We start from the raw sequence: 14,939 nt of genomic DNA on the forward strand, positions 1-14,939 counted from the left end.
CTGCCCACGGCAGGGGGGTTGGACTAGATGACCTTTAAAAGGTCCCTTCCAACCCAAACTATTCTATGATTCCATGAATATAACATTGAAAGTTGGAATCTCCCTATAGTAAGTGTTAGACTATCAGAGAATTAGCTAGGAGACTGAAAACAAAAAAATCTTAGAAAGGGTATTTTTGTCTCTTCAAATGATTGTCATCTATAAAAACAAAATTTAAAGAATCCTTTTTCAAAATGTAACACTTGCCAGCAGCTTTTGTGCTAGAGAGACAAATCTGCTTTTCTTCAGTTAAAGTCCTGTTAACAAAGAACAGAATCCTTTCAAATGTAAACTAGTAAGATGCTAGGAATAGATAACTGTGTTTGCAATATTTGTCGCCTTCCTCATGGTTTTCTTAATTTCTTTCCTGCTATTTTTTTTTTTTCTGACTGGCTTTTCTTTCTACAAACCAGTCTGTGATTTTAAATATTCTGCTTAAGGTGCGCGAGACCTTTTTCCATGAAGTGTCAAAGTCTTTCTGCAACCTTACAGGTCTGAGTTGCTCCTCAGCTGAAATGGATTTTCCTCTTTGAACAGTTGCATGCATGTTTACAGCTAATGTTCAGATTAGTTTGTCCTGCTCTTCATGGATGGTTAAACAGGTCCATATACTCTCTTTGAGATCTATAGTAAATAGTTTATAGTACTGCCATGAAATGCTAAAGCTAAATGTTCCAGGAGATTTATTACAACACAAAGACAGGTCTTGCACTTTCCTTCAGCCATGCTGTGATTCTCTTTTCTAATCCATTTCCAAATCCATACTCTAAACAACAGATACCAAGTGTTACAAGTGATCAACCCAGAAATTGACTCGCCTGTCACTGTGTGTGTTGCTCAAAAACGATTCCTTGCTTCTCTTCCAGATATGAAAGTGTATGTGGAATGACAATGTTCACTCTAAAAGCTGTTTTGAAATCATGAAAATATATGCGCAGAATATATTACCCTGGCAAAATTGTTTGTAGTGCACTGCAGTGTGTGTGTGTATCAGTATAAATGTGTTTAATCATAGAAAGCTTATGTGGTGTACCTGAATTATTTCAACACTTACATGAACAAAAAAGTAAAACCATTAATTGGCTATTGGTAGCATAGAGACTGCTGTTAAATGTAGCAGCTGTTACGCTCCTAGCAATAGTTCATACATTGCTTTAGCTATGAGAACATATGTTATTTATAGAGGGAATGTTGGCCAGCTCTAGGGGTTACCCCTTACTCTTTTTGAAAAGAATTATGAGATCTTTAACTTCCACTTGGATCAACGCAGGGAAGACTGATGTAATTTTTATGCCTAAGGGTAGTACCTCTAAGAGTGCAACACTTTCTGCTCATGCTGTACTTCTAATTGTGGCTCCTGACCCTCATCTGTGAACACTTTCCTACCGAGAGAAAACATTTCTTTTTTTCAGCGAAGGTGTTCAGAGTGTTTGCTTTTTCTCAAATTACTCATTTGGATGTTCCCTATGCTATATGGCACTTTGAATCTTTGTTGGCTTTGCACTGGGGTGGGGATGTGGGGGTTTTGTTGTTTTGTTTTCTTTCCTTTTGGTTGTTGTCACGTAGTTGAGAGGATAAGAATTGAAACGCACAGGTGAGCTGACAGAAGTAAGTGTGTGAGCTTTTTCTGAAGACCACATAATTCTTATTCTCAGCCTCATGTATAGGATGAACATTAATACATTTGTCTCTTCTTTCTGTTTCTCTGTACACAAAGAAGAGCCCAACATCTTCAGAGGTCACAGCTTACAAACCACTATATCAAATGATCTTGCTTTGTTTTCCATCATTGTGTCTAGCTTGGCTGTTTCTCTGTGAGCACCTGCTGTTTGTCATCACAGAGATGTGATGTGATCAGGAAAGCAGGTGATCCTCACCACCAGAGATGGGAGGGGAAGTGAACCATGTCAGTCTCAATTAAATTACACCAGAAATGGAAGATAGATTGATTTCCATATTAGGTGAGCTGGGGAGCCAGTTCTGAAAATGAACAGAGTGTATCTCGCAATAAAGAGGCTGGGGTAAGTCAGGTTGAGGTGCTTTTTCTGCTGCTGAATGACCCTGGGGACAGGAAGAGACAAATGGGAATGCAGAAGATACCCATTTGCTGCTTTTAAAAAGACTGATAATGCAATCATTCACCTTGGCTGATGATTCAGGGTAGCTAATCCATGAGATGGGGTTGAAGCTCCTATAAAACTGAACATAGAGGCATGTCACCATTGGAAGGAAAGGCTTTATCTACACCATTGGCCTGAATATGAAATTTGCATTGTTGTTAGAACATTTTCTAAACCAGTGTAAATAAATGCAAGGATTTCTGATATCCCACTTTTGTATCTTTTACTTTCTTCTATTATTAGTAAAAAATAAGGCATTAAGAAAAATTGTTCTGTTATGTCAGATTGCTGTTTTTCTCTTCAACTATGTGCAGTCTTGAAGTGTTTTAAGCTAGCACTGTTGGTTTAGGAAAGCAGTGATCTGTACAGGCAGTGAAAATAAACACTAAAGGTGTCATGATAGAGGAATTTAGTGCAAAATGTTCTGCACAAACTTATGTGCATGAATGAAATGAGACAACCCTTACAATCTATAGTCTTCTGAAAGAAAGGTAGCAGAGCAGTAGAGTTTTCCAGCTCAAGGCTCTTGGAGACATTTAACATGTATTTCATTATGTTCTTTACTTGGAAGATGTATTTAGATACTGCTCTATCTGATGTGCAAACTTGAGTTTCTTCTCTGTGGTTTCATGGTACAGCCATACAGATGAGGTAGTTCTGCAAGACTGCTCAACTGCATGTTTGATTTGGTCCAGGGGCTTTCGTTTTAAACTGGCTGTTTTGTACACTGCTTTTTTGTCTGAAGTACATGGGACTGCTAAGTTATTTCCTTCTCTCACAGTTAAATTTCCTTGTCTACCAGTACAGAGGTGATAACTGGAACTACAAATTGAGGTGCCTCCTTTTTTTTTTTTTCTTCTAAAAGGAATGAATTGAGACAAACAGGAGAGTTGAATACCTCTATGATAGCTTTCCCCATATATTTCTCATTCTGAGGAAAACTGTCCTTTTACTTATTTTTCCAAGATACCCTTACCTTTACTAATCAGTCTTTTGAGTCAAGCAGACCTATTATTCAAATAAGTCTATTGATGGAGTACCCTGTTCACTTGATTAAAGGCCCAACTCTGCTTCAATGCATTTTTTCTGCTTGAGCTGCATCTGCCAATATTCTCGCATTTTCTTCCTAATTACCTTCATAGCTGGCCAGAATCCATTCAAAAGAATGTAGCTGGAATAAGCCTGGGTACTAACCCAAATAGTGGGGATATAGAGACTTGGATATAGAGACTTGTATAAGGATCTTAATGCATTTGGTCAGATACTACATAAATGATGTCTTTTTTGTTGTTATGCTTGGTATATGAGCAGAAGAAAAAGTTTGTATGTAGATAATTGGTAACAAGATATGTATATGAAGTTTCTGATCAAAAAAAAAAAAAAGACGTATACAAGTGAAGGTACAAAGTGCCTGTTAATTTGGTTGAACTCCAATATATAGTCCCAATGGCAGAAAAACAAGTTGGATTCATTGACTTGAAGCCTTTTTGGTGATGCCAAGCTCTTTTCTACAGAGTAGCTTAGATTCTTGGGTACTGTGTTACCAAAATGCTAAAAGCATGCGACATTAGGAGATCTTTCTATATCTAAGGACAGTGCGTCTGTAAGATACCGAGGAGAACAGAGTAATTTTCTATATGCTGTGTATTTAGTTTAACATAATCACATACTTGGAGATAAACAATTACAGTTTTGCTTGCAAAATTATATTTAATATTTTCATAGGCATATGATAGGAGCAACATACCTTTTGGATCATATTCTGACTAGTGAGAAGCACTAGTTGCAATCATATAGAAATATTTTTAAATGCAAAATGACTACAAAGCAAAGATGTGTCTAGTTGGTGCTGAGAAGGAGAGGAGTAGTTCATTGTCTTCCCAAGTCTCAACTGCCAAATGTGAACTTTATAGTGTACAAAGAAAGTAAAAAGCATTTTCCATGGCGCTCACAAAATTGCAGGCATTAGACCCCACACAACCCAGTTTTTCATCTCGGCTTTTCTGCAGAGGAAAAAGCAGAAACATTCAGATTAATTTAGTGAGAGGATCTTGCACACAAACACAGGTCCAAGTTCCTGCAAATGGAAACTGGTTGCCTGATAATTGGATACAGAATAGTGCTGTATCAAGGTTTAATAATGTATTTAAAATACAAAGTACAGAAATAAAAATTCTTTTCTTTTTTTCTGTTCCAGGTTCTCTGGGAGATGCTAACAAGGGAGGTCCCCTTTAAAGGCTTGGAAGGATTACAAGTAGCTTGGCTTGTAGTGGAAAAAAACGAGGTAAGACTACGTTTCTACATTCAGGTACATAGATCAGAAAACAGTATTGGGGTTTTGCAAAAGACTTTTTCATCTTCTTCAAATTGAAAGTAAGTTCACGCGTATGGAAAGATTAGCAGTAGGAGCTAACACAAAGGGTCAAAGTGATGTTATTCCTCATGAATGGACCCTTTACATCTAATTGTTGCAGCTTCACGTCGTGATGCTGTAGATCAAAAATTGTACAAGTACTGTACTAGTTTCTCAGTCTCAATTGTAAAACCTAGGGGTTTGTTCTTAGTGATGAAAGAAGCCATTGCGTCCAAGGTAGGGGAACAGTTTAACTCCATCTCCTGCGTTTAGGACATCTTTTTACTGGCCGGGAGTTGATATATCTGTAAGAGACCTTCAGCTACTTCAACTTAACTCTCCCAGCAGGAGTCACTATAGTACAAGAAACTGCCGCTTAGATGAAAATTTCAAAAATAAAAGAAGAAAAAATAGTTTTAAAAAAAGAGAGAAATTACAGTTTTGCCACCTACGTTCAACACTACATTGAAGATGAGCTCCTCACTGGTATCGGCAAGGCTGTGGCATAGCTGCAAGCCTCCTCATGCAGAGTCTTTCCATTTCAAAAGCACTTCAGTGGTGTAAACACCGTTTGTACAGTGTCCCCAGCCTCGCTTTTCTTCTTATCACAAATTGAGGCTTTCAGTTAGTTGGACATGTGAGCGTATATCTGAACACATAGTCCCTTGATATCAAAGACAGTAACTACATTTAAAAAACATTTAAAGTTGTGACTGTACCACACACAGACAAGCATGGAAATCCTCCACAAAGATGAAACCTCCTCTATCTAGACACAGCGGAAGCTTGGGAAACATTACAATGGCGAGGCAGTGGCTGTACAATACAGATTCCTATTATTCTACATAAACTGTTTCTCAAAATGCTTCAGAGTTAAACAGAGGAATTAGGTTTCCTCCTCCCAGTTTAATATTTTTTGTTGGTGGTTTTTTTCCCCTCTCTTTTTTTGTTCTCTTCAAGGACTGGATTAATTTCAGTGAGTGATGCTGTGATATACCGATTAGCTGGAAATGCTACACTAAGAATGCGAAGATTATGAATGTGGTCTTCTACAGCGTTTATCAGAGCAGGAGGCACAAAGAGACACTTTATCCTAGTTTAGGAAAAGCCTCATACATCATTTTGAAGGAGGAACCATAAAGCCTTCCATCAACAGTATTTGTTTCCTATGCCTACCATGTGCAGTTTTATGTGAGGGGTACAGAGTGGCATTGGGAATGTTGTAAAGAGATGTAGTCATATGCTGCAAGATGTCAGAGGGTACAACACACATTTCTCTACAGTTTTCCAGAGCAAGGAACTGTGTAAAATACAATATGAACAAAATGTGGACATAATGACTGTTTTACTCATGGCTGAAGAAACCTAAGGGGTGACATTTTCAGAGCCAGCTGTTTGTCTGCCAGGTACCACTAGCCTGTTGCTACCATCTTCTTTGGAAGGGTGCCACAGAGCTTAGAGGGCATTAGCACTTGCTTACATAGTTTTTATTTTTTCTGGCCATGACTTAGGGAACATGCCCAGCATAAGCCTTGTAAAAGTCAGCTTGTGCTACTTTTCTTCATAGTTTCTGTGTCCCAAAGCAAGTGTGAGGGTCAGGTTCTGCTCTCACGTCAATCTGTTGACATCAGTGGGGTTGAATGGTTCCAGTTCACAACAGAATTGAATCACTGTTGAGCCAGTCCTTCATTTTTTGCACTGCAAGTCTCTTGTTAAAATCAGTATGGGACTGAGGCCAAAGTGTAATTGCGTAGGGTGAAAAATCCCCCTTTGCAAAGCCTGAGCCCAACAAATGAAGTGGATTTTAATGATTCTGTATGGGTCTTTTGTGACTCTCTGCATAATTTCACAGTGTTATTTTTATTCTGGTAGAGTTTCTATATAATTATATTTTTTTTTTAATCCAGAAAAGAAAAACATGAGAGTTCAGATTATGCTAGGCATGATCTCATAAGAAATTACTACTGAGAAACGTCATCTTTATTATAATATGACACTTTTGGAACCTGCTACCTCTATATTACATGACAGCTAACATTCTGCACAAGTGAGACACGTATAAATGGTGATTGCAACTGATTTTCCACCTCCTGGAACAGTGAGGGTTACAGACAAATACTGTAGCAAGACGAGCCAGTGTATTTTTAGGCTAATGACTCAACCAGAGATCAAGCACCAGTACAATTTGTTTATGCATTGTACAAATTTCTGTGTATTTCTTGCACAGAAAGCTTTGCACCTTAAGGTATTACATTATTTTAATAATTGTATTCCTGCAGTGCCCTGGCTCTATATCTCACGTTTCCAGTTTTCATGGTGTTCAAATGCTTGTGGAGCAGAATTTGTTAACTCTTACTTTGGCTGCTGTGGCTTGTAAGGCTTTGCAGGTCATGTTGCAGTAATATAATGGTGCAATTTGACACAACTTGCTCTGCTTTGCTTCTGAAATGGCAATAGTAGGACAGATCAAAGGGTCTTCCTGGCAGATTGGTCTGAACAGGACTGTAATACCTGGTTCTCACCTGTTACAGGACAGGGAACCCTTTTTCCAGCTTGACCCCTCTTATATTTGGACTCATTTGCACTGAGGAACTGTGTTTATCTACATATTTTTTTAATGCATTATGAAACATCTGAAGTCAATTAACTGCCTTAGCGAGAGCAGAGGGATCTCCTTATATGTGTAATGTTGTTGGGATGCACATTTAATCAACTGGAGAGGCTTTGGTATCTGTGTGTTTGTATATGAGAAAGGACTTGCTTTTAGGCTTTCCAATCTGGAGGCAGAGTCTTTAAACTAAAAGTCCTCTAAGACTGGCTGAAGGAATCTTTTCATGGTTTAAAACTCTCAGCAAAGCAAACCAAACAAGCTTCAAACTAATTCTCTGTAGTCAGTGGTCCTGGCTATAACCAGCAACTCCTTGTCTTCAGTCATCAGGAAATATTTATGAGTTCACTGTGCTCTGTGAGTGCTTTCTGAGATCTGCATGTCCTCATTAATCCTTCTGACCACAGGCTCATGAGACATCTCTTGTGTCATGTAGAGCTTCACTTAACTCTTTTTAACTCACTTAATATAATATATATTTCAGCCATTTGTTGTATCGAAAGTATTGTACAGCTGGATCATCTGTGTGGGAGAAAGGAATTAAGGCAGACTGTACGTTATACCTATCTTGACAAGCATCTTAGAATACCACGCAGTAACCTCCACAAACTATTATGTCTTAGTGTTAAAAGCTGTTTGCCTCGTTTTTACTTCCTGGTCTCCGAGCTTTCTTAAGGAACCCCATTTGTGCATTTGTTCCATTCCTTCCTTACAGGTCTATTAATTAATTATACATCTTGCTAGTGTTAGTAATTTTGATTTTTCTTTTCAATATGTCAATCCTCAGTTTTTATATTGTGTTTAAAAGAAAGAAGTGTGTTTTACTTCTTTTAATTGCATTGCTCTTATAGAAAATCTATTAGTAGCAGCTTAAAGGGAAATGCTTCCAATAACTGGTACATTCTCTCTCCATTAGAGATTAACCATTCCAAGCAGTTGTCCCAGAAGCTTTGCAGAACTGATGCACCAATGCTGGGATGCTGATTCAAAGGTAATTTAATTCGTGTTTGATTTCTACACACACACCCCCCCCAGCTTGTTTTGCTAAGTGTATTAGTGTTTCTTTGGGGGACAAGTCTGAGCTAACACCGCTGATACATCCGTGTTTGATTTCTACACACACACCCCCCCCAGCTTGTTTTGCTAAGTGTATTAGTGTTTCTTTGGGGGACAAGTCTGAGCTAACACCGCTGATGCATGCTAATAGACACATTTCTTCACAAAGATAGCTAGGGCTGTCTTTTTTTAATGGGTTTACATATTTATAGCTAAATGTCTCTCTTTCCCTTTTAATCAAGAGTTATTATGCTACTACTTACCTGACTACTAAAGACAATGACAGTAAATAGGGTGAGACGGCAAGAATGTAGCCATTTTGGAGCAAGTGAAAAATTGTTCTTTTCTATTTTCTTTCAGTAGTTAATATTCAGTCTTTCTTGGATGTATGTGAGCATCACGTATGAAATATCTATTTCAAGGTCCAATTTTGATGCCTTCCTTGTATTGAAAGCATGTAAAGAATAAGTTAATCCTTAAAATGCGGGTAGGAACAGCAGCAACGCATTTTAAATTAACATTAAACCTTTCCTAATCTTTTCCCTTAGGACTTTGAATGATGAGCTTTGTAATGATTATACTGTAATAATATAATAATAGAAGTACTGTAACATACTGTTTAACCATGAAAACAGTAAAAATACAAGTTAAAGAGCCAAACCATTGTCACTATTAATCTGCCCCTACAAGAATAAACTAAAAGAGAAATTAAAGAGAGTATTTAGTCAGTAAAAACTTTTGTAGATTATGGGAGTTACCTCCTTTAAATGGACTCTGCTACCATCCTGTTGTACATAACACTGGCTGGAAAGAGCCCGTGGGCATACTAGCCTTATTACCAAGGTTTAGCATCCATTTCCTTTGTCTATGAAGGTATTTGAGAAGGGAAGGATAGTTAAAGAAGGGAAATCATGCTCTTTTTCTCAAGTCAAGGCACCAGGAAGAACTTTGTTCCTTTAAACTCAGGAGAAAGTTAGCTACTATTTCAGAGAGACCAAGATTAATCCCAAGACGAAATAATAGCACTTCAGTGCTCTAAAGGTAGAACTTGTTATCACCAGAGAGAGGCCGTAGAAGAACAATATGAGAAAGGAGATTTCCCTTCTTGGTCTCTCTCTCTTTTTTTTTTTTTTTTTTTTTTTTTTACACAGGGTTTTTTTTCCCCTACAGAATGGATCTGGAAGGCTGAGATCCATCATCAACATGCGGTTTCCACATGAACACCCATTTAAATGCCATTCCCTTAATATCTCCCTCTTTATCCTCTCCACAGAAGGGAAGGGAGAAAAACACCTTGAGTCTACAAGTAGACTGTTTAAGTTCTAGGTCAGTAATTACTGAAGAGCACTTTCCAGTGGCAACTACATATCTTTAAGAACTACTCCCAAGCATCAGCATCACTACCAAATGTCACAGACTAAAAATTATTGGAGCTTCTTTTCTCTAATTGCAGCACATACTAGATCAGCTCACTCTGTGCCTTGCTCTAGCCACATAAATAAGTGCCCAAAAGGCTGTTGCTGTTTTCAAGGAGAGGGAGGGATCTGCATGTTGTAAAAGAGGGATGCCCAGCCATCAGGCTGGCTGCACGAGCAATTCACCTGGGTTTGGGCTGGTTCCTGGGAGCATTGTTCCCAGAGGCGTCTCTGACGTGTGCAGAGTGAATCTCCTGTTAGATGGGTTTTTCTGACAGTCTGCTCTTTGCTACTTTTTTCATGCAGCTTCTCTTCTGTTAGGCAATTATAAATGCTTTGTTCACATGACTGAAATGGAGTAATCTCTGGTCACAGTTTGGGCATGTGACTGACTTATTCAGTCACGTGTTGGGAAAGGATCGCTACTTACAGCTCTCAAAATGCCTTGATAAAAGGCTGTGTGGCCTGCATGAGCCAAAAGATGGAGCACACTCCTCTAAAATACTGCTCTGTGTAACGTTCCCTTTTCGCCAGGATTAGCTTTAGAAAATCAGATAGTTGATGCATGAATAAGTTACCGAAGGTCAAGTTGGGGTGAGCTTGAGGATGTCAGCTGCTCAAAAGCAATTGCTAATGTGCATACTTTTAGCCCGCAGAAAGCATGAGGTATCTTTAGGTGGCTTACCCCTGAGAAAAGAGGGATGTGCATCTACTGTGGGGCTAAGGAATACACTTGGAGAGCTGCTGCAGAGCAGCTGAAGTGTCAGACACTGCTCACACCATAACTTCCTCATGGGAGTGGACACAGTTATTAACTTTGCTTTGAATTCTTAAGAATTTCTTCATACATGGAGAAAAATGTCTGTAGTGCATTGCTCCACATGATATTTGTAATGGTAGTCTTTATGCAGTTTGAACTGTGCTAGTTGAAACAAACAGTCCCTAGTGGGTTCAAAGCATTTTACTAAAATGTTAATTACTAATTATTTTAAGTCCGTAATTATTAAAGAACAATCTCTGTGGTAACTAAGTATCTTAAATAACTACTTCCACATGTTAAAATCCCTACCAAACAAGCTGCTTTTGCTTGGGTACTAGATAATTGTACAAACAAGGTTGCTTATCGCTGATGCCTTCGTTTACTGGGGATACTTGCTTTTGAAACACAGGTGAGTGGTTCTTTCTCATTTCATCTGTTCCTTCAGTTTATCCCCATTTTAACATCAAAGGTGTTTATAAATTACTGAATATTTTGATGGAAATCAGAAACCTGGGAACAGAGAAGCAGCAAGAAAGGAAAGCCATATGGATTAAATATCCTGGTTTTATGCAGACCTGTTTAGTAAGAAATACCGAGTGGAAGGAAACAGTGAAAACATTAGCCAGAATTATTTCTAGAGGGGCATATATTTTAAAGATTTTTGGATGAGACATCACAGATATAAAGGGAAACAATTTTCAAAGGCATCTCATGCCTTGATATTTTAAGAATGTCTTATAAGGACTGACTTGAGATGCCTGACTTTCTAGAAAGTGCCAAGTAGTCATCCACTGAAAATAAGACCTTTCTTTAAAAAAGCTTCTCAGCTTGGGCTCCCAGTTTCAACAATCACTTCTTGCCAATCTTAACCAAGGTATCAGTCTGCACTTAGAATGCATTTATGAAATCTGAAATTATCCTTGCCTAGGGGGAAGAAACCAACAAAACCCACATAACAGTGTAGGCTTGTGTCTTCCTGTCAGCTTTGCCTCCAGGGAAAGCTGGTACCTGTAAATCTGGTAGCTACAAAGCTAGCAGGGTAGCTGGTGGCTGTTCACAGAAATTGCACAGCCAGAGATGTACAAGCTTTGTCAGTACTGTGTGACTGTGCATTTGTTCCAGCTCTAGTTGCACAACTCAACAGCTCCTTTGCCTGTAGTGTAGGACCCAAAGAGTGTGTGTTGCTGCTCCTCCCAAATCAGTCAGTCAGTGCTTCCACCTGCCCTTAGTAAAAGCCCTGTTCTCCGTCATTATCTCCACTCCAGTTACTCCAGGCAGGCCTGATAGTAGTGTTGACTGTGCTCGCTTAGTGTCAAGCCCTGCCCTATACTTCCCAGTATACCCCTGAGAAAGAAGGAACAAACAAAACTCATGGAAGTGTTGTGTAAAAGAATCCTAAAATAAGCCATAAAATATTGTAATTAATGCAGCATGGGGATGTTTGCCCTTCATCTCTTCCTGAAAATAGAATTAGTTTAGTATAGGCACATTACGCACCTGTCAGTCTGTTGGACAGTACGTAGCAGCAGCAGTACCCTGGTGTATTGGTGGGGAGCCACAATCTCCTGTCTGGCAGCTTCCTCGCCATTGGGGAGGCTCTTGAATCCACTCAACAGTTCACACCCACTGGGGTGGTTACAAGAGATGCAGCTGTAGCAACAAGAAGGGTGTGAGGGCTGTTGGAAGGTTCTCCTGCCCCAAAACTGCACCAGAGTTGTCTGTCCTGATTGGTGCCAGGGATGAATTTTGTGCTCTGTACCCCCGGCATGGCACACTCCCTGGGCGGGGAGGTTCATGCTCTTCCAGAACGTGGTCAGAGGGTCTGCTCAGCCATGGCAGGTCCAGCAGCATCATGCATGTAGGGGGATGACTGCTGCCTCCCCCAGCCCCTCTGTAAACGCAGGGGGACCCTGCTGGGTTTCAACACTGGGACTCGATCAACAAGTGCAAGCAATGTGCTGCTGAATAGGCACCTGCTGCCATGCTGCTCGGCGTGCCCAGGTTGCTGCTCCGTGGACGTTGGGCTGGGGGCCAAATTGCGTAAGCACATGGTGGCTGGGACAAGTGCTGTCTGTTGCAATAAAAATCTGCACAGCTCATCCAGCTGCCCATTGCCTGAAATCATGGAGATGGACCAAAAAATGACAAAGAGCCTCCAGTTACAGCCGAATAGTGCAGCATTACAGTATAAGAGAGCTTGTCTTTTTTTTTGTTATGCATTTGACACTTTTTCATGCTGTTTGACATTTAAAATAAAGAAATTGTCTTTCTTTTATAATGTGGAAATCACTTGGATCTTCCTGGGAGAGACACCTCAGCATTGTTCCTAATTGTTTTTGTGCTCCTAAATTAAAATGCACGTTTTAATTGCAGCATCTGTAATTTTAGCAGAAATGGTATAATTACAGGCGCGATAGAGAGAGAATGTGCATCATCCCCTTATTATGTATCTACATTTTGTTTCAACCTTTTGTCTCAACCTTGTCTGGGGTCTGTCAAACAGACTAACAGAGTCAGTGCTCTTTCAAGAAACACATTTAACTGTGGCTTTTTCAGTTATTACCCTACTTCATGGCTTCCTTTTGGTGGGACTAAGGGGAAAGTAGAAAATACAGAGAAGTTTTAACTGCTGTCCATGACTAGTGAGCACAGTGGGTGCTGGATGGAGAGCCCTGAAACAGAAAGTTCAGAAAATGAGCCCAGGACAGAAGAGCACAGACACCTCTGGCATGAGCTCGGCTGCCAGGCGAGACATCCTCGTCTAGCTTCAGTCTTCGCTTCTTCCCCGGCTGCTCCTGAGGTAGCTAAGTGAGAGGTTTTCTGTCCTTCTCTGCAAGAGGGGAAATGCAGCCAGAAACCCACTTTTGATGGGCAGCTAAATAGCTTGTTCACACGTTAAAGAGTTTGGGTTACTACCTGTAAAAGGCCATGTGTCTAATTACCAGTTGCTAATGGGTCCAGCCTTCTCTTTTTGGCAGTATTTTCCTTCTTAGCTTGAGGAAAACCTTATCCTTTAGAATTAAGAATCTTGATGGTCATTGATGCTACTAATGTTGTTTAATGCTCTTATTGAGTACCAAAAGGTTTTACTGGTCGATAATGGGAGAATAAGCTCAGGCTTGAGTCCTACTGACCTCTTCTTCAATGGGAAGAACAAAAAAAACCCATTTACAAATTTACAGTCCTCTTGTAGGATGCTGTATTCGGAAAGCAGCATCCCAATTTTTGTTGCTTGCAGTCTTTCAATTGAAAAACTCCTGCAAATAATTTTACACAGTAGTAGTTGTATATGAATGTAAAAGCTGTGTTTTTGTTTTGTTCTGTTTTGTTGTTTTTTGTCTTCAGAAAAGGCCATCTTTCAAGCAGATCATTTCAATCCTGGAATCTATGTCAAATGACAGCAGCCTTCCAGACCAGTGTAACTCATTCCTGCATAACAAGGCGGAGTGGAGGTAAGTTTCCCTCCTCCCAAGATGAATGTGGTTTTCCTTTGAAATGGTGTGAGTCCATATTCTTCAGAAAGACATCAGACTCCAATGATGTACTGGTAGAAAATATCTGTGCTTGAGGTATTTTTAGAACGTAACTTACCTTGTTGTTTTTCAGGAATGCCCAGAATGTTGTGAAACTTGTATTAGGAGCCAATACACTTAGCTGTACCCTATATTTAATATTACACTGGTTTAGGTATCATGTTATTTATGGTTTTGTGATTCACATCTTAAAACCAATTAGCGTTTTCGGTCGACCGTGTGAGGGCAAAACAACTCAGGCATACGTATGTTTGATGCAATTTTCATAGAAAGTGTATAGGCATATGTTTATATTAAAAAAAAAAAAAAGGACAGAGGGCATAAAAGAATAAATTTTCAAATCATGCCTCCATTTGTCTTCACTTGTATGTGTTCTGCCATTTTTTGTGCATTCTCTCCTTCATATCGACTTTGCGTCCACGCGTTCAGCATATGCCCAGGGCAGCCCTATTTTTGCATAGTGCACCAGCATTACTTGAGCATATGATTTTACCTATTGCTGATTGTAATTTTTATTCGTAAGTGATTATAAATGGAGATGAGATCTGAGAAAATTTTATTACGCGACACAGTTTTACAGTGAAAGGTTCAGCCTATTTTCTGTATGTGCCAAAACTTTAAAAAAAACCCTGTCCCCGAAGCTTATTTGTCAGTTGGAAAGCTCACTGCTTCACAGTACATCCTTCTGTTTGGAAAATAAAATTGAAAACAGATCTGCATAGGCAGAAGACTTTTGCCAGGCGATCGTGCCTCGGTCTATATTAAGAAGCGTTGGCCCTGCTCCAGGTAAGCTGGGAGCAGAAATACTGGAAGATTCCCTGCCCGCAGTCAGCGCAGGAATTGAAGAAACCTGGAGCAGGGGTGGGGAAGAGCACGTGGAAATGAGGCTTGTGTCAAAACCAGCATCCCAAATTTCCTCCGCGGACCTCCAAGGAGAATCAAGACGTACAGTTTTAATCGGGCGAGTGGAAAAAGTGAGCTGGCGATGGGACGCTCCCCCGCTCACATGGCGGGAGTATAAATAGCCCGTTCCGGGGCCGGGACCGCTCCTGCCC

At 39.8% G+C, this 14,939-nt stretch overlaps 1 protein-coding gene across 2 annotated transcripts in view; it reads left to right on the top strand.

The window, feature by feature from the left end:
- The window catches only part of MAP3K20 (mitogen-activated protein kinase kinase kinase 20), a 91,454-nt gene that overhangs the window by 37,431 nt on the left and 39,084 nt on the right, over nucleotides 1–14,939 (top strand). For both annotated transcript variants that reach the window (XM_019471885.1, XM_009278583.1), the window contains 3 exons: nucleotides 4,357–4,443; nucleotides 8,037–8,111; nucleotides 13,697–13,803. In XM_019471885.1, the coding sequence (XP_019327430.1) occupies nucleotides 4,357–4,443; nucleotides 8,037–8,111; nucleotides 13,697–13,803 (269 nt within the window). The remainder of the gene's footprint in view (nucleotides 1–4,356; nucleotides 4,444–8,036; nucleotides 8,112–13,696; nucleotides 13,804–14,939) is intronic.

This window comes from Aptenodytes forsteri, unplaced genomic scaffold, assembly GCF_000699145.1.
Source record: "Aptenodytes forsteri isolate BGI_AS27 unplaced genomic scaffold, ASM69914v1 Scaffold257, whole genome shotgun sequence".
Classification (NCBI taxonomy): domain Eukaryota; kingdom Metazoa; phylum Chordata; class Aves; order Sphenisciformes; family Spheniscidae; genus Aptenodytes; species Aptenodytes forsteri.